Here is a 25,821-nt window from a genome sequence, read left to right as displayed (position 1 = left end):
TAGATGACTCATCATTTTAATTTTGGATCGGCGTGCGCTCTGCAACTAAAAACGTTATAAAAACAACGAGACCTTACTTCGCGCACGGGGCTTTACAGCTGATTTATCAAAAACGCAATTAATAAAATAAAAAAATAATAATATCGTAATTTGCAAGGCAATATATCATACAACCAGTTTGGGAGCACTTTTTACTCACAATTTTGAGGATATCTGCTCTCAAAATGTAGATTTCCAGACCCTTATCGGTAAGTTGATAATTTTTCGGAACGGACACAAAATAATGACTGCAAAATTTACCGATCTTTTCTCAATTTCGCACCCAATTCCAAAGAAAATTTCATCTCTGGTTAATTTATGTTCCTCTTTCCACTATAGGCCTATATATTAGATTTTCGAAATCTTACCGATTTTTGAGATAGCGAATTACTGAGGGCACACGCGAACTATGGTCACACGTCCATACCGGCCTGTAAGGATTTTTATCAAGGGGGTGTTTAGAAATTGGATGGCATCGTTAATGTGACCCCGCGAGGTAGCGAAGCAACCGAACAGGAAAGTGGTCGGAGGGGGTAATTCCATCCAACGTCGTGAATTTCGATATCCTTGCTTTAAAAAACCTGTGGTTTTCCTGCATTTCAAGTTTTCAAGTTTGTTTGTTGTTGCTCTCTCCACATTTTACAGTATAGAGACAGACATATGAAATAGAAATCATATAGCTATGGTAATGGTATATAATCAAGTTACAAAGAAACTCAATTCACATGTCCGATTAAGTACGGGAGCCTATTCACATACAAGCTATGCTTTTTATTTAGGCTCCCCACATTTTACATTGTTCTACCTTGCCCGTTATATCTACATATTTTGAAATTTCGTACTTATTTTCCGTACATTATATTTGATTTGAAATCTTTAATTGTTTTTCTTCTTGTGTGAAATCTACTCTTATAAAATATACGCCTGTATAAAAATAAGAAATTGAAAGAATATAAACTGTTTTTCTGTAAAATGTGGAATAAATAAAACTTCAAGTAAAATGTGAGGAACCTATATTAAAAAATGGTGCTTGTGGATTATAGGTTCCTAATAAAAATAGACATTGTAGATTATAGGCGTAGGAAGCTTTCTTGAAGTTGGGGAAGGAGCGTTGACTCGGAAGCTCTCACCCTGAAATCACATCACCAGCGCGATGTGTGAAGTCCCTTTATGCTGGGGTCCAGGGGCCTTGGAAGCTCTGGGATCCTAGATTCTCTCCGGTGCAATATAAGCCTAATTTTAGTGCATTTTATGACATTTTTTCAGAGCAATTTACAACCAATTTATGAATTTAAAAATACCAAATGGAAATTGTAGACATTATATGGGGAGTATAGCCATGTGAGATTATATAGTTTTTGTTCTTCGAGATTTAACAGTTTCCTCTTACCGTGGACAAGTGCCTTGCGGAGCAACTTCCAAAGTAGGGGGGCACCAACAAAAAGGGTACTTTACGGAAAAAGGGCACCTACAAAGGGAAACCTCAAAGCACAAATATACAATTATTGCCATATTGTACCCCTACATTGTGATTAGATTATTAGGGATGATTTCATCGTTTGTTTCTCTCTTTAAATTGCCCAAGATACTGCTTAATCATCATACTTTGCAGTTGAGTGTGATGGTATGAACATGACTTTTTATTCGTGGAATTCTGTCACACTTAATGTGAACCCATTCCCCATACTTTGAACATACCGAAGAGCTTTTTGATTTCGTTTCACTGGCTTACTACAACAAACACATGGATACTTGATGCCCATATCGAAACATGCAAATCAACATTGATTAAATAAAGAACAATATTACACCATTAAGATAAATGATGAACATCTATCATTATCATTGTTATTACTATCATTACTTTTTTTTTAATCGTTTTTTGTTGTTGATGTCATTATTATCATTATTATTAATAATCCTATTATTATTCGCAATTTAGGTTTATTCCACCTTTTAATTGGAACATGAACTATGCTCTACGAACGTCAAAATAAACATGTCCAAGATAGATATGATTTACATATTCTTCCTTCTCCATCCGTCTCTTTCGTCCGGAGATATCTGTTCGTTCCTATTTTCACCACTTCCCACTCAATATATTGCCTCATAAAAGTCTAAGTGAATGAAACAAGGCAACACTTACAATACTGTTCACAGACTAGGTTTTCCGTTATAATATTAACATGAATAATGCTCTACAAAATAAGACTTATTTCTAAGCGCGAATGGTTTATTATTTTAAGTCGAAGAGATTTTTCAACCGGGCACAAACCTTTCAGATTTAATAACGAATATCATGAGGCTCAATATTTCAGTATCGCATACTCTCTTAAGTTCTAAATCCTTCTTCAGACTTAAACTGTTTTAAGTATTTAAAGCTTCATTTAATCGAATATACGGTTAAAAGTTTTAATGAAAGTAACTTTTGCAAATAAATCATTTTGGACTTAAAAACTTCTCATACAATCTGATTGATGTCACTTGCGCGCTCACAGCCAAAAGTAAATCGTATCGGACCATCCATTAGACTTTTTGCCGCTCTTTGCACTCTCTATAGATGGAAATAAAATAATAAGCCAAAAGAATTGGGAATAGGCCCACTCTTTTTCTTCTTAAACCACGAATATCTTTCGTCCACTGATGTTCGTTCTTATTTTCCCCTCCCGACACCTAAAGTATTCCGACCCCCTGTTCAGATCATCATGTTCCCAAACAAGATTTCCCCTTTTCCCGTCCTTCGGGAAAAAAAAACACGTAAGAATGGTCCAAATTCCTAATACTAGCTCAATATACCCCAAAGAAAATATGAAAGTTTGCCCCGTATAACAAATACATATAAATAAAATTTGTCTGTGGCTCATCATTCCAACGAGTACGAGTCATGAACGAAAGAGAATTGTATAGAGACATATTTATGTGCCGTGTCAAATACCTGAGCGTTTTTATGTTGAATTAAGTGACCTTCATATCATTATAATTGATAGTATCATTATTTCGTTAAACGAGGTACTTTAATAAAAGTCAAAATATATATAGGCCTATGATCATATAATATAATCAAAAATTATATAATAATTCTACCTTTATTCAACGGTTTACAAATCATTTCAACTTAATTGACAAATGCAGGAGACCACCATCTTAAATTTACTGCTGATTTATTCATGCAACGAGAGATAATGGCAGTGATTGCAAGTCAGAATCTTATTGAATTCAGACAAGAATACAGTTTGCATGCATGTGAAGAGATCAGGGAGTTGGGCTCCCTGGTAGTAGGCCAAACACCAGTAAGTGGCTAAAACCATGGACTTCCACCCAATGTGTTTTCCACTGCATCGGGGCAGTGCGTGTAGAGTTTCAGCATGGTCCAAGGTTTCAGGCAGGGCTGACCTAATCCTAATACAAACAAAGCTCGACGATGTTACTAATGCATATTCATTGGGGCATAAGCGAAGGCACTACGTCAGCATACATTAGCGCGAACTTTTGACCCCCGACACTGGCAGATTCGTCTGGACGTTCGTGTGGACGGAAATTTGGGGATTGCGCGATCAGTGGAGAGACCGCGATGTGTGTGGGGGATAAAAAGAACGAACGGACTGAATCTGGACTAGTGAAAATCAAGCTCCAGTAGTACGGAGATCTAGCTAGCGAACGAGCCCGATCAACCATGGGGGAAAGTTGTGGGATGTTCGAAAGAGGTTTCACTCGCCAAGTGGACCTCGATGAGATGACATAGAGAGGCTATTACTCATCGATCACAAGGTACGTTACTGCTGAAATAATTAGCCGAATCTAAGCAAGAATTTGGCGAATGGGGAAAGAATATCTTTCAGAGGCATAACTTGAGCAGACAGATACTTTATTTGCTCCTAGAGGTAAGACCTGGCAATTAATTGTTGTATCATTCTGCCCTATCACTAACATTAAACAGGGAGCTGTTTTAACTCACCTGCATTAACATGACTGTCTACCTTCTCGGGCCCCGCGGAACGTTTTTCAAAGTGTGTGTGTGTGTGTTTTGTTTTTATTTACGTTCAGGTGGAGCGAAGCGTAAATTGTCGTGGGGTCCAGGAGGCGAAGCCCCCAGAAGCTCAGGGGTTTAAGGCATTCAATTACCCCTGTCAATGATCATGTCTGACTTTTTCACATTTCGTCCTTGCAGTAAATCCCTTAATTACGCCTAGTTAGCAGGCACAAACCCTGGTCAATCGTAAAAGAGAGTCTGCACTATACAACTACCATAGGCCATGCACTAAAGATGTTGACACAACCAGTAGGTATCTGGGCTAGGCTTCTCTCAAGGCACAATGATTTTTGATAAAGTGTCAAGTTAGGGTCTGTGCTTGCAGACTACTTTACGCCCACGCCTTCTTAAAGATAAAGTTGAGTTCTGGTCATGCGATTGCATTGTGAAAGAAAATGTGCGGAATGGATCAGAAAAAGTTGATCATATAATGTAGCATGTAAGTATTGGTGTGTAGACTTTAGATCTACTGGAAGATTCTGAAGTCATCAACAATCATAATAAATTTGTCCCAGTCTTGTAAGTCACAGCACTTTATACACAGAAATATGTATATAGGACTACATGTTGTCAGGCCTACTTACCTTGATTTCTGTATCTTTATATGCTCTTTACTCAGTCAGTTTACATTTTCTACCAAAATTGTTTCGCAAGTGACATTTATTTGTAATCTTGAACATTCAGTGTAAGACTGTAAGTTCCGTTTGATTCTGTGAGAATTCATATTATTATTTTTTTAACCAGAACTCAAGTTTATTAGATTAATTTATATTCTACTCTCAAAGCTAAAGACCAGTTATGGTCATGCAATTGCATAGTGAATGAAACGTTGTGAAATCGATCAGAACAGGTTGATCATCTAGCACAGATGTACTGCAAGGTCCTGGAATCATCACAATTATAAGAAATTTGGCCAAGTCTTCATGCATAAAGTTAGAAGCACTGTACACAGAAAGATGTATATGGGACTACACAGTATATACAACAGTATATCGATATACTAATTTACCAAATATATCAATTAGGCGGTTTCCCGTCAAAATTTGTATCGTCATGTAATATTCAAAACATATTCTTTCACATGATTGGTAACAAGAGCTTCCATTTCATTTTTTGAAATTGGGGCGTTTCCAATACTGGTCTTTACCTTTAACACCCAGTCAGTTTAGTAAAGCATATCGGCCTCCACCCAGATAAGGGCATTTACCCCCATCTACCATGTCTTTGACTTGCTGTGCACACGGCCTGCCTGTACCTACCATATTCCTTTGATATGCGCCATATGCCTTCCATTATAAATTTTCCGTTTCCAGGATCGCCATTTCGGAACATCAGGGCTCGGAGAGCTCGAGCCCTCCCCCCCCCCCCCCAGTCCCCTTTCCCCACTTTTTGACAAATGTATGTTTAAGAGAAATAAAAAGAAAGACGCTGTATCTTTAATGGTTAAATGGAGAACAACTGATGGTGCTGAAGGGGATTTGCACATTCATGTACCTTTCCAGAGTCAGAGAGTGCGTAGTAAGAGAGAAGAGACAACTAACAATTAGTAAGTTTGTAGAATCACCCACTGAGAAAAGCATAGGCATATCATTGAACTTGGAAGGAGTCACTCAAAATATCTCACAAATTAACCCAGTTAAAAAGGCCAAATTCTTAATCCAAGAAAGAGGATAAATCGGTAAGGTAAAAAGGAGAAGAAAACTTCTAAAGATAGTGGGTAAATTAAGATGCAAAACAAGTGGCAAAACAGGACATACGGTAAACTTTACCCTATAAGACCCACACGAACACAGAAACAAAAATCATAAATAAGAGTAATAAGAGTAAAGTTGTCGCCGTTAAAATAACAAAAAATACAATCAATGGTGAAAGGATAATCTTCCAATCAGTATTATTGAAATTTAAAAGAAAAGGAACTTGGAAGCGACATTAAAAATCAAATGAAATAATTTCCAATGGAATGCTCAATCCATAAATGCTTATGGCTTTAAATTTTAAAACAACATGATTACAAAAACACGCTTGTGACGAAGACAATTAGCCAGCTGGCCTTTGCCCACAGAAAACCTGGTGTGATGATTACAACAACATTACATTTCCAGACTATATATCGGTAACTAGAAACAGACAAGAGAGCTAGGCGACAAGGTTGAGCATTCTTATCAAAGACATTTACGTTTCAAGTTTGGAAAACACCAGAAGATACACAATCGCACCTTCTGACTTAACTGTGTTCATAACCCTTACAGGAAAATACTAGCATCTAATTTAGATGTAGTGTTTTACATTCCCAAAATCTGTTAATAATACAAATTTCCCTATGTATTAGTGTTGACATACATGTATAAAGAGGCAAACGGTGGACTGCCAAACTGCACCTTGATGTTTCGCTAGGACACGAGTATCTCTTTTTTCCTACCAAAAATGACAGGTGTTGTCAGAGAAAACCCCTTGTAAAAAGTAATTGCACAGGCGTCGTTGAGAGAGAGAGAGAGAGAGAGAGAGCGAATGGCTGAGAGGTTGAGATCACGTCAACTCAAAAGTTTGATTAATATTTTATCCTACCATTTTCATTTAGGTCATTGTCTTATTGTAAGTGAGCAATCGGATTTTCTGAATAGTATATATTATCCCCGCATGATGGTATACACCATTAGCGAATGAAAAATATTATGATTTTTGACCTTTCTACTAGGCAAAATAAGTCTTCCTCTCTCTTATTGAACCAATGATAATGCATTTGTTTTCCAAACAGTTTAGGTTTGTGTTATTTAACCTATTTCGGATTTCGACATAGATCTACTTGTACATTGAATCGACTTCATAAGCTCTACTGTAGAAAATATATTATTTCCTTATAAGCTCCCAAGGTTTTGGTCATTATCAATAATCTGTTTTGTATGCAATATCCCGCATCCGCTTGAACAATACAGGGTGAGTCAGAAAAAATGTCCCACTTTTTAAAAGTTGTATTGTTCGAAGTATGAATATTTAATTATGGTTTTCATGATTATGTCTTGAAAGAGTTATCCTCCCAGTACATTTAGGTACCATTTTCAGTTAAATCCCTTCATGCATGACTGAACATCAGACAATCTTTACAAGACTGCCATATTTCACTTGCGCCAACTTACTGGACGAGGAATAAAACAGTTTATATACCTCACTTAAGAAATCCAGCCATCTGATTGGTCGAAATTGCATTCATAAACTTTAACTATTCCTGTAAAATTCCCGGTAAAATTCCAAACCCATGTAATAGTTCTAAAAAATAGTTCTGAAATCCCAGTTACCATGGTTACTGGGAAAATAGTTCAGTCATGGTGAAATACCCATAGGTTTACATGTTAAAAAATGGTTTGAGCGATTGAGGATACCGTACGTGTGCGAAGAATTGGTCAGTATTTTCATACAAGACAAGACAATTCCAAACAAGACAAAAATGGCTGAAGAAACTCTCCCAAGATTTCAACTTATCAAATGAAATTATCCATAACCATGTTCGTCTAGTTGCTGAAAATGCTTGTGATCCTGAAGGTGATACTCAATAAGTGAGGTGTCATATGAAAGCGCATGTTTTTCTCCATATTCCTCATAGGGCCGGCCTACCCTCAAAATTGTAAAAATATCTTGCTTAGACTACAATCTAGATCTAGTACTCTCAAAGGGAGTCGGGCTAACTCGGACCAGGGGACAACTCGGCCCAGGTACAAAAACGGTCAGTGTTTGCATGTTTAGGTTTAGGGTAAGGTTTAGGGTTAGGGTTAGGGTTAGAGTTAGGGTAAAATGACAAAAAATGACCGTTTTTGCAGCTGGGCTGAGTTGTCCCCTGGTCCGAGTTAGCCCGGATCCTCTCAAAGACACACTCATAAAAAACAACCGTGCAGATAAACTAGAGAAAGGCCAAGGTGGTGTCATAAGTTGACTTTTTTTTTTGGCATATAAAAGTATTAATGACTGCTTTAATATTCGAGAAATGAGTTGTTTTTATACGCTCAAGGGAAGATTACAATTGGGCTATTGCCGTCGGCACGCCTCGGGCAATAGCACAATTGTAACCTTCCCTTGAGCGTATAAAACGCCTCGGGCAATAGCACAATTGTAACCTTCCCTTGAGCGTATAAAACGCCTCGGGTAATAGCACAATTGTAACCTTCCCTTGAGCGTATAAGAACAACTATTTCTCTCAAAGCAGTCATTAATACTATACTATTGAACGAAACAGTCAAACAGACATACACACACACACACGCATACAAATACAGACAACACACACGGCTACGATTGTCTCATAATTTCCCCTTTTCTGATTAAGCATGATTTTTATCAAGATCCCTGATTGTTTAAGTGGCATTTCCCTGACAATTTTTCCCTTTAGTACACATTCACTACCACCATCATATCATGATCATTGTCATCATCTTAATCTTCACTATCATCATAATCATCATTATTATCATCATCATCATCAACATCATCATCATCATCATCATGAATCCAATGCGCTATCTCAATACGTAGGTACAATCGTTGGTTTTTGTTGGTTAAAAATTACAATTTACAATGGATATATGTGCTTTTGTTGCACTTGCCTACAAAAGGGTTTGCCTGATTTGGCAGCAGACACTTGAGCCTCTGTTCAGTAGCAAAAGTACATACATTATGGTTCGTCCTCAGTTTACACCACAGCATAGGTCATTTTTGGCCACCGAGTATGCAAGAACTCAGAGTGTAGCAGTTGTGTTGCAAGAGTTCCGCCGCCGTTATGGAGCTCTCACACTCTGCCGTGTAGGCCTACCGTCCACCTGCCGGGCTATTAAAAAAACAACAGAGTCCAGAACGTTGGGTTTTGAGCGAACTTGTCCCCGGCCGCAAATTCATAAAATTAATCTTTTCACCGTTTCGTTGCCATCTTCTGACCGTTCTCACCGGGCGCATACCGGGTGTTGAACGTGCTTCTATCGTCTTCACCGCCCAGATTAACTTTTGTTAAAAATGTTGGCCGTTTCCATACCGGGCCCATACCGGGTATCGAACGTGTGCACCGGGTTTGTAGCAGCCACCTACCAGTCACTTAGCGTCCCCTCACCGCTCGGAGCGTCCTGTGAGCGAGTCCCCGGACTGCTGACGTCATGACACGACTGCCATAAATACCCCGATTTGAACGGCAACGGTCAGTCCGCTCTCCATTTTTCATCACCGTTCTGTAACGGGTTATGAGCGTGTTGTGAACGTATTCATACAGTGTGACCGTTTTCATAACGTATTCATACCGTCCTCATACCGTTCAACACCGTCCTCTTGCCGCTTACTTGCGGCCGGTGCCAGCCGGCCAAAGTTTTGAACATGCCCACAGCTTTCGCCGGGTCCCACCGGGTGTAAATAAGCGCCAACGCCCTATTAACGTGTTGCCCGCTTTGATAACGAACCACCGTGTGCCCTCGCCGTTCGCCACCATCCGCAGACATTTTCGCGCACGGTGGCACATGGTAGGCCTACACGGCAGAGTGTGAGAGTCACTTTACCCAGATATTCGGTGTCCGGCAGAAAGACTGTTCTTTTCAAGGAATGCTGCACCGTGCACAACTGTGCATCACTGACGTTTGCGGTATTTGTGTGTGAGTGTGTGCCTGTGTGCGTGTGCGTGTGTGTGAAAGTGCGTGTGTTTGTCTGTGTGTCTGACTGTCTATTTACAATGCACTGTTTTATTCCTCACCCAGTAAGTTGGCGCAAGTGAAATATGGCAGTCTTGTAAAGATTGTCTGATGTTCAATCATGCATGAAGGGATTCAAATGAAAATGGTACCTTACTGTACTGAGAGGATAACTCTATCAAGACATATCATCAAACTCACCCTGTAAAATTGCAGTTTTCACAGAGATTACGTTTCCATTCTTGGTGAATAGGTCCTTCCTCTAAGGAAATAGACGCATGGGATACCACTCAGCCAGTGGTTAAGAATATATCATTTGTGAAAGGCAATGCACATGTTTAAAGGGCATACAAATCTACATCATGGATCTGTTAAAAGTACTGTTATTAACAACCGTGATAAAGCAAAGGGGCGTAGAAGATAATTTGTTTGAAAAACATTTCGTGGATGAATAAAATACAACCTTACTGATAAAATGGGTCTCCAATCTCAAAACCTAACTATTCTTCAAATGGTAGGACGTATCTCACACACGTTTTCACAAAAAGCATTTGTTGCATTCAGGGAAAAGTAAGTATCTCGAGATTCAAATCGATTTGTCAAACAATGTTTGGCAGTACCGGTAATTGCAAAAAGGGCGTATTTTGAAGAATCGCATATAAACGCTCTTTTTTCTGATTTTTCCAATTTGTTTGTTGTTCATTGAATATCATGGTTGAACTAGCATGTATCTGTGATGATGTGTAGGCTATAGGACAATATGAGTAGGAAAATAATTATGAATAAATATTAAGAATCGATGAAGGAAAAAAAAGAAAACAGAAAATACATCTTTTGAACTATCAGATGCGCATCCCCGCTGAAGCGGTGTTACTTTGAAAAAAGGGGGTATCCATTTCCCCTCAAAGAAGTTTCAGTTTGCCAAAAGGGTGTATTTTTAGTTACAACCAGGAGTGAACACCTTCGATACTAATTTGAGAAACTTGCTGATTATTTAGTCTGAAGGATATTGTTGTCCGCGTTACAATTATTTTCGATGAGCGTCAATATTTTTTCCTTCAAAACATGCATACTTGCTTAGAGTATGAATATAAGCTTCAGTTAATACCTGAATTAGATTCATCAAACACTGTAACCCATCGATCGTCGGGAGTATCCTGTTCAATGATAATAATAGCTCTTACTCAACTTTGCCCAGAGGACGGGCATGAATGTTGCACAACCTGCTAATAGGAGACGAGGCTGTAGGTCCCGTGACCAAATTCTGGGAAAAAAGGTTTGAAAATGTTTTTGTGACCCCTGATGAATACTGAACAATTTTGACTAGGGCTGCCCCCTTGAAAATGTCAGGCATTTGTGGGAGGGGTCAACAAAGGTCAAACAGAGGTCAGAATTCAAATATATTCCAATCGTGTCCATATGCATCTCACATTACTAGTCTGGTCATATTATACCTCCGACCTGAGAAACTTAGAAACTATACATTTTTGGAATCCTCATGACCGGACGAGTAATTTGATATGCAATTTGATGTTAACTGTGTTGGCGAAATTGACCACCACTCAAAAGTGCGTTGTCCTTTCGACGTTTTTGACCATGGCGCCCTCATTTGAGGTCGAAGGTATAGCAAACTAAACATCCTTTGAATCCTCATGACCAGACGAGTAATTTGAGATGCATATCGACACGATTGGAATATATTTGAATTTTGACCCCTCTTTGAAATTTGAATAAATTGAGCTTGGTTTATTTAACTGTTATCATAATATGGGATATAAAGACATAATACTTTACTGAATCCATTATACAAACTTGTGTTTTCTACCCAGGCTACCCGGGTGCCAGTCAGTACAAATAATCTTTGACACCATTGCCCAAGTGGTACAGTATTTATTATCCCCACATGATGATGAACATAAAAGTGTGTGCTGGGTCTACAAAATAGGCGAATGAAGAAAGATATCATGATTGCTGACCTTCCTACCAGGCAAAATTAGTCTTCCTCACTCTCCCTCTTACTGAGCTATTGATAATTCATATGTTTTACAAAATGCTAAGGTTTGTAACCTTTAAACTATTTCGGGTTTAGACATAGATCTACGTGTACATCGATTCTGCTTTATCTCCGGTACAATTTTTAATTTTTTTTGTTACATCTAGGCTCCCCAGGTCTCGGTCATTAAAAATAATCTCTTGATACAGTATCCGTCCGCGTGAACAATATAATAACAGTTTTCAATGAATGTAAGTTTCCGTTCTGTGTAAATAAGTCCTTCCTTTCAGGATATAGACGCTTGTGATGCTTATCTGTACTAGTTTATAGGAGGGATTAGAGCACCCTGCAAGGTCACTGCACAGGTGGTTATCTCATCAACTCAGCTCTCAAATAACATAAGAAAAAGAGGATCATGGGGGACCAATGGTCACCGATTAGACATAGTTTTCAATATAGAGGGAGCAAGTAGCTACAAGTAGGACAGTGTGTGTGTGAATATAATGCAATCTTCCTGATAAAATAGGTCTGCAATCTCATAACTTAACTATTTGAGAGATAATAGAACGTATCTCACATTCTTTTTCACGAACAGTTTTGGTCGTATTCAGGAGAAAGGGAGGTTTTTCTAGAGACGTACCAATTTGTCCAACAATGTGTGGTAGTAATTCGGCAAATAGGGCGTATCTTTAAGAATTACATACACACGTCCTTTTACCGAATTTACAGCCGAGCATTATTTTGACAAATTGATACGCCCTTTTGCCTGACCGACATTTGCTCTGTGAAGAAAAAAATGTGTTATTTTCCAATTGTTTTGTTGTTAATGGGATATCGTGGGTCAACTATAGCATGTATCATTCTGATGATGTGTCATATATTTCAGTACAAATTGAGCACGAAGAGAATTGTGAATAGATAGTAAGAATCTTTTGAACAGAGAAAAAAAGAAAATACGTCTTTTCAACTATAGGATGCGCTCTCCCGCGTTAGCCCGGATTACATTTGCCCCGGGCGCCGTACGATAAATTAGTCTACGATTTTTCGTAGACATCGTATGAGGCTACGGGCTACGATGTTTGTGTTTACATTATCTACGAGCATCGTACCATTTATTGTATTGGCCCTCGGGTGCAGGCCGGGGCAAATCCGTACAGAGGCTGCTCAGAGATATTTGCAAGCAGTAGCCGTGCAGTCTCCGCACGGAAATCGTACGGAGCCCGTGCATCTTCCGTGCAAAATTTGCGCGGAGAAGGTGCGGTGACCGTAAAGCAACCTTGCGATAGCTGTGCGATTGCCGTGCGAATGCCCCATGAGTCTACGATCTCCGTACGATTTTTTTTGCCCCCATGTTTACCGAAAAATCGTACGTTTGCTACTCAATCAGTGCGAGGCCTCCGGGCGATGCCCGTGCGGGGATTGTGCAATGCCACCTACGACATGTATACGGGCTACGGGCTTACGATTTTTTTCAAATTTGTTTAACTTCTCGCGAAACAAAATCGTAAAGGCTGCGGAGCCCGTGAATCCGTACGAAAATCTCACGGCCGCCTCCTGCCTCCGCACAGAGGCCGCACGGAAAAGGGGATACGAGCAGGATACGGGCTCCGTAGACTAATCGCAGGCCAAATGTAATCCAGGCATTAAGCGGTGTTACTTTGATAAGAGGGCGTATCTTACTTACACCCATTTCTCTCAAAGATGTTTCCGTTGGCCAAAAGGGTATATCTTTAGTTACAACCAGGAGTAAACACCTTAATTTGATACTAACTTGAGAAACTAGCTGGTTATTTTTTCTGAAGGTAAATTTTGTCCACGTAACAATCATTTCCGATGAGTGTCAACGTATTTTTGGACATTTAAAGACAAAACAACCATAGAAACATTAACATATGCTCTCACACAGGATAAAGTTCACTTTAAAAAAAATATATAACGTGCATACATATTAGAGTATTTAAAACAAAATGACAAACAATCGTGGAAGTAAGAAATGCGAAAAGAGATTATATTCTTGTACGTCCCGGAAATATTTTATTCCAATATTTATGAAGTCGGGGAGACAGTGCATTCAATACAGTGTTAACTAATTACAAACAGAATGATACAAAAATGGGAATTTATCTGGTATTCAAAGCCCAAATTTATTTTTGAGTTCATCTAATTACAATATCATTTTAAACCAATTTTAGGTTAAGTTATACATTCCAGCAATTGCTTTATTATTATAGATTATAAAAAACTCATTCCGATGAAAATCCTAGATAAATTTATTGTTTTATAGATTGCCAGTTCAATTAGAGTTTTCACAAATCGCGCTGTAATACGTCATACACTGTTAAAACTATACCATGCCGTGCAACACTAATTGATCAAACTTTATGCAAGAATGATTTATGTATTATTTCATACATGAGTCGTGAAATATAAACAAAATTAGTTTGACATTTATTGGGAATCGTTGTTCAATACGTGAACAACATAACCTTTCATACAAAATAATCAACTAACTTCTCAAATTAATATCAACGCTGTAATTTAAGATTTAAACAATTCAAAATTAATTCCGAAGAGAATACATCGGTTGTGTGTTTAGATGTATCATTCTCACCAATAATATGGTAATGGTAGAAAGGGGGTGGGGGGGGGGGGGGGTCCTGGCTTTAAACAAACATACGCCCTTTTGGTAAACTGGAACTTCTTCGCTGGAAAAGTGCACGTGGTGTAAGTGAAGATAAGCCCTTTTGACAAAACAACATCGCTTAAGCAGGAGATCGAATTGGTTTGTTAAAGAAGTTCAAGTTCAAGTTCAAGTTCGTTTATTTATTTCATTTCCATAAAAAACACAGCAAATGCGAATAAACATACAAGTATAAATACATACAAGGAATGGTCAGTTATTACAATAGTTTAAAATGAAATTGGAGAACATAGGAAAGGCCCATGGTGGCTTTGTATAAAAAGTTCCCCGAATATTATAATTTATATTATTTATATTATTGAGCATATATGAGTTCGAGATATCACAAAATACAGCGATAAACACAAAATACAGCAATAAACACAATATAAAGACAAAAAACTACAAACATATGTATGAAATAATCTAAAATTGGAGGCGGGGGGGGGGGGGGGGGCAAAAAGGTTTGGAAGGTAAATTTAACGGTACTCAGAATAAAAGGTCTGTTTCATTTTTGTTTTAAATATTGAACTGTTTTTATAAAAGCGGAGGACTTGAGGAAGAGTGTTCCATATGTTTGGCAATTTTTTTTTTTTTTGTTCAAATGGATTTCTATATCAAATTAACGATTCTTTTCCTGCTCAAAGTTACCTGAAATAAATCCTTTAAGTCCTTAAAGAACCAGACAATAACATTCCAACCACTATCTTCCATGAATAGAAAGAAAGGAAAACAAGGAAAATTCAAACTCATGTTTCTGCGAATGTGATGTTTCAAGATTCACTCTTTTGCCGCTTGATTACTTTATATGTTGTGGTGTGGCTGGACAAGCGATGTTATCTTAAACAAGTCAAAATGTTGATATCCCCCCATCAAAGAAGCACCCATTAAGAGAGATAGATAGAAACAGAGATGAGACAAGGCAATGGCAGACACGATGTAAAGTAGCGTACTATGGGGTAAGATTGGAACTTGCTTTCCCCTCAAGTGATGATAACAATAAGAGGAAGAACAGTTAAAAAAATAAGAGATAAATGAAAAATGAAAACGGAGAAAGGACGAGAAAAGAAAGACTGATACTCTTGTCACACTTGTTTTGCTTAAAACCCCGTACTTTGCTTAGCCCCGTACTATCCTTAACCCCGGACTACCTTGCGCACTCTCTCCCTATATCAGCCTTGTAAATAGCCATTTCATTTTCCAAGTAATACCGTTGCCCCCCCCCCCCCCTGGGTTTGAGATTTGGTTGTTGATTCTTATCTCAACCCCTCACTTTTGTGTGTGTGTGTGTGTGTCTCTCTCTCTTTTTTAATTTTTTTTAAACAATTTTGTTTTATTTCTCCAAATGTGTAATACAAACCATAACATACAATTGAATAAAAATAAACGTGTTCAATATTGATGCTTTTACATAAGCATAATTAAACACAAACTTATTTTCAGTATATATACCTTAGCAACAGAGTAAACGTAGAAGTACCTAAACATATGTCAATTGTAATTGTAAATGTTATTCATTTATATAAAATTAAAAAAACTTAAACAAATCTGGAGATAATTTCTTGCGCACACACGCACACAGACACACAGACACACACTCATCTCTATCCCTCTTTCTCTCTCTCTGTCTCTCTCTCCCTCTCTCTCTGTCTCTCTCTCTGTCCTTCACTCTCTTTTATACACACACACCCTGTCTCTCATGCATACCTCTCTCATTTGCGCTTCAATATCGTCGGTAGTCTTTAAATGGTTATGGTCACATGACGTCACATTGCCTTAAAAGGATGTCACATGTAGCAGTCAACGTTCTCGTCGTGCAAATCTGAAATTTGCTATTGATATGTAATGCTTTCTCCGTTTCACGTGGAAAGAGATTTGCATTCACTCGTCTAGTTCTGTGGCAAAGCCCCTCAAGTGTTTTTCTTCTCGGACCTACGCTCGACGCACTTTTTTCATAGAGCGCGAATCTTATAGCAAACAAATGCTTATCTTATATTAACTGTAGAAATTAGACAACTTAATGCTCTATTATACGTTATTGTATCACTTAGACGTACTTCCTCATATTTGATGTACATGTCATTGGATTCCTAGAATTCTCAACTACAATTACTCTAAGCCTACAAATCAGTGTGCCTCCTTCAACCTATTGTTCATAATCATTATCAAGAACTAAACAAGAAACCTATCGGAATAGAAGCATGTCGAGGCATAGCCCCCCCCCCCCCCCCTCCCCAACTCTCTATCTCTCCTTCCTTCTCTCTCGCCCACGCATACACGGAGAAATACACACACAAGCGTTATCGTCGCTCTCACTCTAGGGTGCGTTCAATCAACATTTTTTCATCCTAGAATCATGACTTTTAAAGACGTTTAGTTTAAAACACGTTTCGTTCAAGCGATTTTTTCATCGGTCGTAGAAATAAACGTGTTTAAAAACACAAACATGAAACGCTGAAAAAAAATGCGTTTTGTATCACGATTCTGCAGAATCACGGTCGCTAAAATTCGATTGAACGAACGGAGATCTCAATCATGATTCTATGGCGTCATAGTCGTGAACTGCTCCGGTTTGGGCAAAAACCGCGCGCCTGCTTTTCATGCAATTTGCGTTCATTATACCATGCTCTTTATCGTGGCCTGTTCCGTTATATTATTCTTTGTTTTCCTTCTATCATTTTCTCTTTCTGTCTGTCCTTATGTTATTCTTTGTTCCTTCTATCACATTTTCTTATGTTATTCTTTTTTTTTTTCCTTCTATCACCTTATATTATGTTATTCTTTGTTTTTCATTATAATGATTCTATCACTTTCTCTTTTGTTATTCTTTGTTTCTTCCTTCTATTCTGATGTTATTCTTTGTTTTTTTGCTTATATCACCTTTTCTTATGTAATTCTTTGTTTTAAGCATTCTATCACTTCCCCTTTTGTTATTCTTTGTTTCTTCCTTCTATCACCTTCTCTTATGTTATTCTTTTAAAAAAAAATAATTCTATCACTTTCTCTTATGTTATTCTTTGTTTTAATCATTCTATCACCTTCTCTTATGTTATTCTTTTTTTTTAAAATAATTCTATCACATTCTCTTATGTTATTCTTTTTTTTTTAATCATTCTATCACTTTCTTTTATGTTATTCTTTGTTTTTTCCTTCTTGTACGAATATTTCGGGTACATGTCGTTTTTACAAAAAGTCATTATTCTGGAAGGTTGGACATTAAGTAAGTTTGTAGTAAGATTCATAATTCCTATTATGAAGAAAAAATGTTTTAAGAAGAGGCTGGAGCTCAAAGCGGTTTATAGACAGATTGAATCACTGAAATACAACCCCCACCCCGCACAGTCCCTATTATGGACAGGCACTATATTCTTGAAGATTATCACTTGATCATCTCCAACTTTGATTTGTACTAGAGACTCAAAAGTGTTAGTCACTGCTAATATAGTAACTATATATATATTCAAAAGGTCTATTAATTGTTATCCAAATATGTTCAATTTCACTGATTTCTGTTGTTTCTTTAAATCTGTCGTACAGCATCTGGATGTCACCATGCCTGTGTCTGTCGGTGAGTGGCGTGTCAGGATTGGCACGTTTATACGTCGGCGGAAGAAAAAATATGACTACAATTACTTTTGGAATAAACTTGTCAACTTGATCAAAAGAGCCAAGAATGTTCAGTCACCCGAAGAAAACAACTCAGAATGTAATACTTCGCCTCGCTCTCCTAAGACTCGGTCACAATGTGACGGTCCTAAGTGTGATGCTGTCAAGGAGAGTGGATCCTCATGTGATGTAAAAAGCCCCGGACCTGACGAGGTTTCTAACTCTGAGTCTTCGTGTGCTGAAAACAATGGTTCTCCAACGGCAAACGAGATCAACCCTGTCCCTGATACCACTGAAGTGCAAATTCCAATTCCCCGACCCTGCGTAGATGATGAATTGGACAATAGACACATAACCATCAATCTAGTGTCACATGAATACCCCCCTAATTCTACTCAAATAACAGACCAACCTGAAGTTGCAACATCAGAGTCATACTCATATGTACATGTAGCCATCGCAGGTGAGACAGATCGTATCCAAATATACAAGGAGAAGACATCCACCTCTGCACCGTCGGGGATAGAGAACCAATCACCGGGCTTGTCACCTAAACCCAGGAAAGATACAACTAGAAACTCCGATCAAACAACAACATCTAACATGGTATAATTGAGATTTATTATGTATTTTCCCAGAACCACTCCATCCCCCTTTTTTGTTTTTGTTTAAGAAGACAAAAAATGAGATAGACTAATAAACGAACAAAAAACAAACACCGAAAATGTAAACGACAATTCTTCGTCTAAAATTGTTTTTTTAAACGGGACATGTAACTAGCAAAATTGGAGCTATATAAGATGTTTTTATAGATGACAGTTTGATTATTTCAATTGCTGTAGACATTTTTAATTTGACGTTCATTGCACTATAATCATTCGTAAAAGTGTCCTTTATCCTTTCACAGAATTCGTATTCTCTCGCGATTCTACTTTTAAAAAAAATAACGTCTACTTTTTCTTTTGAAAATTGTATTCTTTTCATATCATGAATCATCTTGTCCAATGGCTACATGAACACTATTCCATCACCTCTTTGTGATATTTGTTGTTTTATAAATGTTAAAAGAAACAAGAAACCATTGATAAAAATCCCCCGTCAGGAATATAATGTGGCACAAGGATATTATCTCAGTATGGCTTGTTCATAATAATAATAAATAATAATAATAATAATAATAATCTTTTAAAATCCACTTATTAAGTTAAACCGAAAATGAAAATTCTTTTTGCCCAACTGATCGTGAGCCCGGCAGCCACTGAGCAGCGCCAGAGTTAAAAGTTTGTCTTTTATTCGTAATTTTCCCTTCGTTCTTAGGAAGTAAGGGAGAATCACGGGTCATCGACTTATCCGGTCCTCCGATCAGGGACAACCACCAGTGAAGCATATGCAATCAAAGGAAATGACTGTCCAGACATGACCAACATACTCCTATTGAGATCCGGTGACGTAGAACGAAACCCTGGTCCAAATGATAAGTAAGCAGCATGAACGAGCAACTTTGGAACATTAAAATCCATTGTTTCATATTCGGTTGAACCCGAATCCGAGTCTACGATTACGTTTAATGAAGGACAACTTAAAAAGACTAATTTTCTTTGTTAAACCCGATTCTGAACAAGCCTTTAAACTAACCGTCGGGTTTCAATTCTCGACTATAATACAGGTCATTGAGTTTGCTGGTAAAAATAATTTTTGGATTTGATGAATGAAATCAAAAGGGAAGAAGTTTTGCATATTCTTGTTATATTTGACAAGTACATGTCGTAATATTTTGCAGTGTTTGTCTTGTAGTTGCATTACAGGTGACGATATCAATTATTATAATGCAATGCAGTGAAACACTGTATTCGCAAGTCAAAGGAGCAAAATGAAAGTTCTTTTAATACTAAATTTCGCAAATATCTAATAAAGCGCTATGAAATTAATCATTCTTCTTATGTCTATAATTTAGCCCTGGAAGTCTGACCGAGCTCGAACTCTATCTCCTTGCCGACGGTATGGATTCATCAGATTTCAGGAAGGTCGGACTAGCTTTAGGATTCTCTGAGGCTCAACTAAGTCGGTTCGAGAAAGACAAGCTTGGCGACTCCATGCATGCTACCTATCAGATGCTTTACGAATGGCGGAAGACAGTACGTGATAGCGAGGCGAGGGAGAGATTGGTCGACACGTTAGAAAGCATTAAGCTGTTACAACTTGCTGATAGCGTACGAAAAGGTAATACTAATAATGGTGGGTTCATGTATAGCTATAGAAATGTATGTACAATTTCCACAATCAACCAAGGAGAGATATTTGGGTACCTGGCAGGAATTAACTCCTTAAAATGATAGTGCACTGTAAAGGCAACAATATTAAAGAATGGGTAATAATTATCGAGCGTGTCCAGTTAGACATGAGCGTTATACAAGTACCCATTTTAATTATTAGTATTTTTGCTATTATTATTATTCAGCATTATGTGCTATAAAGTTAATAAGTAAAATTGCGTCTTCTATAAAAAAAAAAAATTGCAGCAAAGTGAGGAGTTTTGGAATATTGGATTAATTTAACATTTACTATAAGGGTGTCCTCACTTTCGTTGGATACTGTATATATATATATATAGAGAGAGAGAGAGAGAGAGAGAGAGAAAGAGAGAGAGAATGTATCACGTTTGTATCCCCACTAGAGTTTGGATCAGATTAGATATGTAAAAAATTGCACATTTACTCTCAACTCCAGAATACGCGCTAACGTATGGGACCAAATGCCTTACATTTTCATATCCATATGGATAAACAGTTAAAAAGGAGGAATCTCCGTCAAGAAAGCACGTTATTATGAAAGACGCATTTGATTAGTTCATGGATTATACGAATATCAATCCAGGAGCGTAGCTTTCCAAAGTAGAAATCGTTTTCATCTTCTTTAATTATGAAATATACAAGATGATGCACATTTCAATAGGACAGTTACCGCAATATTCGCTCAATAAAAGATGATCTAAAACCCGACCAATTAACCAAAAGGCCTGACATTTTAGTATTGACCCGAGTAACCCTTCCCTGGGGCAGTGGACATCAGGGCACAATGTCAATCCATTACTCACTGTGAGAGCCCCTATCTAGGAAATAAATAATTTCTCAGCCATTGATCATGATCCACTTGCAAATTTAAATTGAGATTTGGGATGTAACGTATGCTGATATTACATTTTCTGTGATTCATGGTTAATGTCCTTTTTTTTTTTGCTGCCGCTTTTTATATTTGTTTACGTTTAAACAATAGAAGCATTATTTTTTAAAGTAATTTTAGAGACAACGTTCTTCACCATCTCATCACAGGTCAGGTTGGTGATGACATACCCTCAATGACAGAGGCGGAAATCAAGCGGGTTGCTGAAGATGTCAAACGCTATTTGGCAATTCACCTCTGTCAGATTCAAGCCGATCCACTGAACAGCGAGCTCCTACTTAAATTTGAACGGATCTTCACTAATCTAACGTTGATGGAAGAAGACAAAGGTACCAACCACAAGACACCGCTTCTATACGGCGACCTCCTCAAGACGAAGGTTAACGGAATCTATCCCAAACGCTTGTTGTTGGAAGGTGAGGGCGGTGTGGGGAAGACCACTTTCTGCGCCAAGATCGCTTGGGACTGGATCCACGGAAAAGGTTACCAAGATTTCAAACTGGTTTTTGTCGTCCTATTTCGCGAGGCAAAGGACAAGACTGTTGGAGAGATAGTCAAGTCATATCTCCCAAAAGAAAATCCTGTCACAGCCAAGAAGCTAAACAAGTACGTCCTCTCAAATCCAAAGGACGTCTTTCTGGTCCTGGACGGCCTGGATGAGTTTGCTGTCGATCTTAACAACATTCAGCAAATCGCTCTGATCACTCTCAATCAGCTGTTCGAGTCAGGGACAGTACTAATCACATCACGGCGGTGGAGATCAGATGAGATAAGGAAAAATGCCAATCTCAGAAAGGTGTTTGCTTTCATTGCCGTAGAAGGTTTCTCTGCTGAAAACCTCTCTTCCTACATCACCAAGTTCTTTCATCAAGACACAGCTTCCTCTGAAGATCTGAACCGATTCATATCGAACAACGATGTGATCAGAGAGAACATGGCCCCCTATCCCATATACACAGCCATGCTGTGCATCATGTGGAAAGAGTTTGATGGAGAGCGCCGAGAGGCAATGTCCAAGCTGCAAACATTTTCCCAGCTCTTCAATGAGATGATTGGCTTTCTGGTTGATCATTATCTATCGAAGCACATTCCATCTTCAGGTATCGTTGAAGGCGAATTGAGGGAGAATCGTTCAGATATTCGTCATCACCTGCTTCAGATTGGCCACATTGCCATCAAGGGACTTCTCGAGAGACGGTTAGTATTCACAGAAGAAGAGTTTCAAAGTTATCCCGAGTCCATCGATGTAGGTTGTAAAGTTGGTGTGCTCACCAGAGAAAAGAAAGTTCTTCCGAGGAGAGACAGAAGAGCTAATCAAAATATAGCAGTTCCATTGGTGCAGTTCCCTCATAAGCTCTTCCAGGAATATCTATCAGGAATGCATCTTGCATCTCTGTACAACCCAAACCGTAATGAGTATGACAGGTTGATAGCGAAAATCATAACGGATGCAGGGGAATACCGGTACCTACTGTACTTCACATCGGCCCAGCAGAAGGAGGTCGGATTGGATATCGTATCTCGTCTCACAGCAGGAAAAAGACAGCGTAGATATGATGATAACTTCGTCATAGATGTAGCATACGAGAGCCAAGACCAAGCAGTGGCCAAAGCAGTGGCGGATCATCTCTCCACTGAGTCCAGCAAGACACTGAAGATCACCGAGAAGATGCAGGCACACACAGTATCAGGGCATATCTTCATTATGAATCATCGTGAAGTGGTAAGGAAAGTAATGTCGAATTGTAGCAACGTATACATATCGTCTTTGTATGATCTCTTTGACTCAGTCATAAAGTTTCTATTTGATTTAAATTTAATTCTCTCAGACTTAGGATGACGTCGTTTGCTTTGAACACTTGACTGTATACATATACCCTGTATACGAAAGATGCTTTGAATCCCGACATGCGCTATGAGGCAATGCATTCTTTACAAACTTCTGTTAATTCTAAATGTTGGAAAGAAGCTTGATAGAAGAAATTTTATTTAACCATGGAGCATATTTCAAAACAAACTTCTATGGATTTAGCATGAGTTCAACTCTGATAATATTTTGAATTTGAAAACTGCAATGTACACGAAAAAACATTTACTATTATTATTTACTTTTTTGATTAGTATTAGGACTTGAATCTGTAAATAGGACTTGTGATATATTGCAGCACAACCCGTATTGCATGTACATGTTTTTGCAGTAAAACCTTGCTCAATAATATAACACTTTTAATACCTCGAATCCCAAAAGAATTTGTACGTGCATACTGTTCAAACCAGTATGATAAGGACACATACGGAAAATGGCCAACAAAATAAATGGAAATCAGTATCAATTAAGTTAATTATTTAGGATAATTCAGTATCATTTTCATGCGTTTATGTTTCTAGCCTTACAATCTTAGTTATGCATGTACCTTGTAGGATGATCTGATTATTGAGAAGTCATGTGGACGAACGGCTTCAGAGGACCTGGCTGAATTCATGTGCTCATCAGGATCACTGAGATCTGTTAAGATCGCTGGTACTATGCATGATGTCTTCTACCCGGTGCTTGCGAATAAAGCAGTCCATTCCAAGGTCATTATAAATATGTGTATTATCCACGTTGTCGTATTTTTGGTACGTTATTCTTTTAAAATAATTAATGCCATATTCAGTCAGGATAATATTTTTCCTGATGTCACAAGATTGGATTGCATAGGCGAATAATGGGAAACATAATTTTTTTTTTAACAATGCATGTAAATTTAAAACGTCTTGATGTTACTCTTTTTTTTAAAGAAGAAGAAATATTTCATTAAAACTATTCATATAATTTTATGTTTGATGTTACATTTCATGATTTGAGCAAGAGGGTTTCCAAATAAATTATTTTCGTCATCTTTAATGGCTCTAATCGTAATTACCCAATTCTTCCTTAGTTTAATAGAAGACTAACATCAGTGAATGGAAAAGAAGGAAGGAAACAAAATATCAATAGTCGAAATATTTTTTTCTCTATGGTCAGCAAATATGGGAGAGCTTGTGGGTTTACCAAATCTAAAAAGACCCCCTGCTCTCTGGCAATCCTGGATCATCCTCCACTATATTACAATGCCGTCGTAAAGTATCACATTAATAGTGTTTAATGTACGATAACACAACAGCGTTTTCAGGCTCTCACCGTAAATGTCGCCTGTTTATCTTCAACGGCAACTGCTTCACCCATCTATACCCCTTCTCCCACAGTCAGCCGGTCATAATATGATCCAGATCACGATGTCTCATTTGTATCTCTTATCCGTTTATTTAAACTTCAATGACTTTTCATTATTATAACCGTGGTGTCATACCATACAGTACTGGTTCGTGTTGAGTCTTTATATCATACCGAATGATCACACAGTTACGAGGTTAATATTACTATTACGATGTCTCATTTGTAACCGTTCAGTGACTCCCATCCTTAAAACCGTCGTGGCTTACCATACTTCTTATAAGCTATTCTACAACCCCTCCCTTTGCTCAATAGTACAATCATATTCCTGACTCGATCAGTCAAAAATCTTTTCACCTAGCTTTGACTAAACATATCAGTAATGTATAACCACTACATGTACTACATCAGTCTAAAGAAGAAATCAGTAACTATTTAAATGACAGCTTATTGAGGTGTCAAGACTTGTACATCATTACAATATAAATGTGTATTATTTTTTAGTTTTTTTTTTTTTTTTTTTTTTTTTTTTTTGGGGGGGGGGGGGGTTGTTTTTCATTGTTAGCAACGATATTAGTACAATTTCATTTGACATAATGTTACTATCATAATAGATTGAGACTCTTAACATCGCGATCCGGGATCTCAGTGAACGTCCCTCTGCATCACGTGATCTCGCTCAGTTCATCTGTAAGATGCCTCATTTGAAGGACCTGATACTCGGTAATAATGACGAGGTCTTGCTTCACGATGACTTCTACTCAACATCTTCGTCGATGGCATCATCTGCAAAGGTATTGATTTAAATATATTTTAGGTTTTTTTAAGCAAATCGCTACATGTTTTTTTTTTATACTGGAGGCAGTTGGGTAATGAGCAAAAACTTTGTTGGGGGGCAGAGCACTTTTTTTTTTCTCTCGAGTTTTTGAGGCAAAATTTAGCGCCGATTCAGTCGGTCGGTGAATAAACGATGGGGTGGGGGGAGTAAGAGCACATTATTATTTATTTATTTTTTCGGTCAAGGGGGTGGGGGAGAGACAGGCATTTGTTTTTGTTTTAAAAAAAGTTAAATTTACGTTATTATCCTATTTCTTTTAACGTTTTTTTTTTGGGGGGGGGGGCCTAGGGGGGGGGGGGTCGGCCCGGGAAAAATCGCCACGTGGCTCTGCGCCTGCATTTCAACAACATTTGTACATCACTGGTATCGAATTAGTAATAAACCACATTTGAATATTATGGGGGGGGGGGGGGGGGGTCTACAGCTCACACAAGCCCCCTATCAGTACGCCGGTGACTGGAGGTGTACTCTTTCCTATATACCGTAGTCAAACGCAAGTTTACAATTTTACTCTACCTATTGGTACACCGTTTAAGAGGAAGCAGGTAGGAAAGGTTGAACGTTTCAGGAAGTGGATGCGAAGAGCTTATACCAAAACAGAGTGA

General features: G+C 38.1%; 1 protein-coding gene across 1 annotated transcript; it reads left to right on the top strand.

The window, feature by feature from the left end:
- The first annotated feature begins 3,661 nt into the window (after positions 1-3,661).
- On the top strand, positions 3,662-25,821 carry LOC100888628. Its single transcript, XM_030994297.1, has 8 exons — positions 3,662-3,807; positions 17,934-18,608; positions 19,320-19,480; positions 19,957-20,222; positions 21,332-22,905; positions 23,604-23,759; positions 24,993-25,166; positions 25,753-25,821. The coding sequence occupies exons 2-8, from the start codon at positions 17,949-17,951 to the stop codon at positions 25,819-25,821; spliced, it is 3,060 nt and encodes a 1,019-aa protein (XP_030850157.1). The 5' UTR covers positions 3,662-3,807; positions 17,934-17,948.

Source organism: Strongylocentrotus purpuratus, unplaced genomic scaffold (genome assembly GCF_000002235.5).
Source record: "Strongylocentrotus purpuratus isolate Spur 01 unplaced genomic scaffold, Spur_5.0 spur5_scaffold_21, whole genome shotgun sequence".
In the NCBI taxonomy this organism is placed as follows: Eukaryota; Metazoa; Echinodermata; class Echinoidea; order Camarodonta; family Strongylocentrotidae; genus Strongylocentrotus; species Strongylocentrotus purpuratus.
The sequence above is the reverse complement of the archived record's forward strand: the minus strand, read 5'-3'. Positions and strand labels throughout refer to the sequence as shown.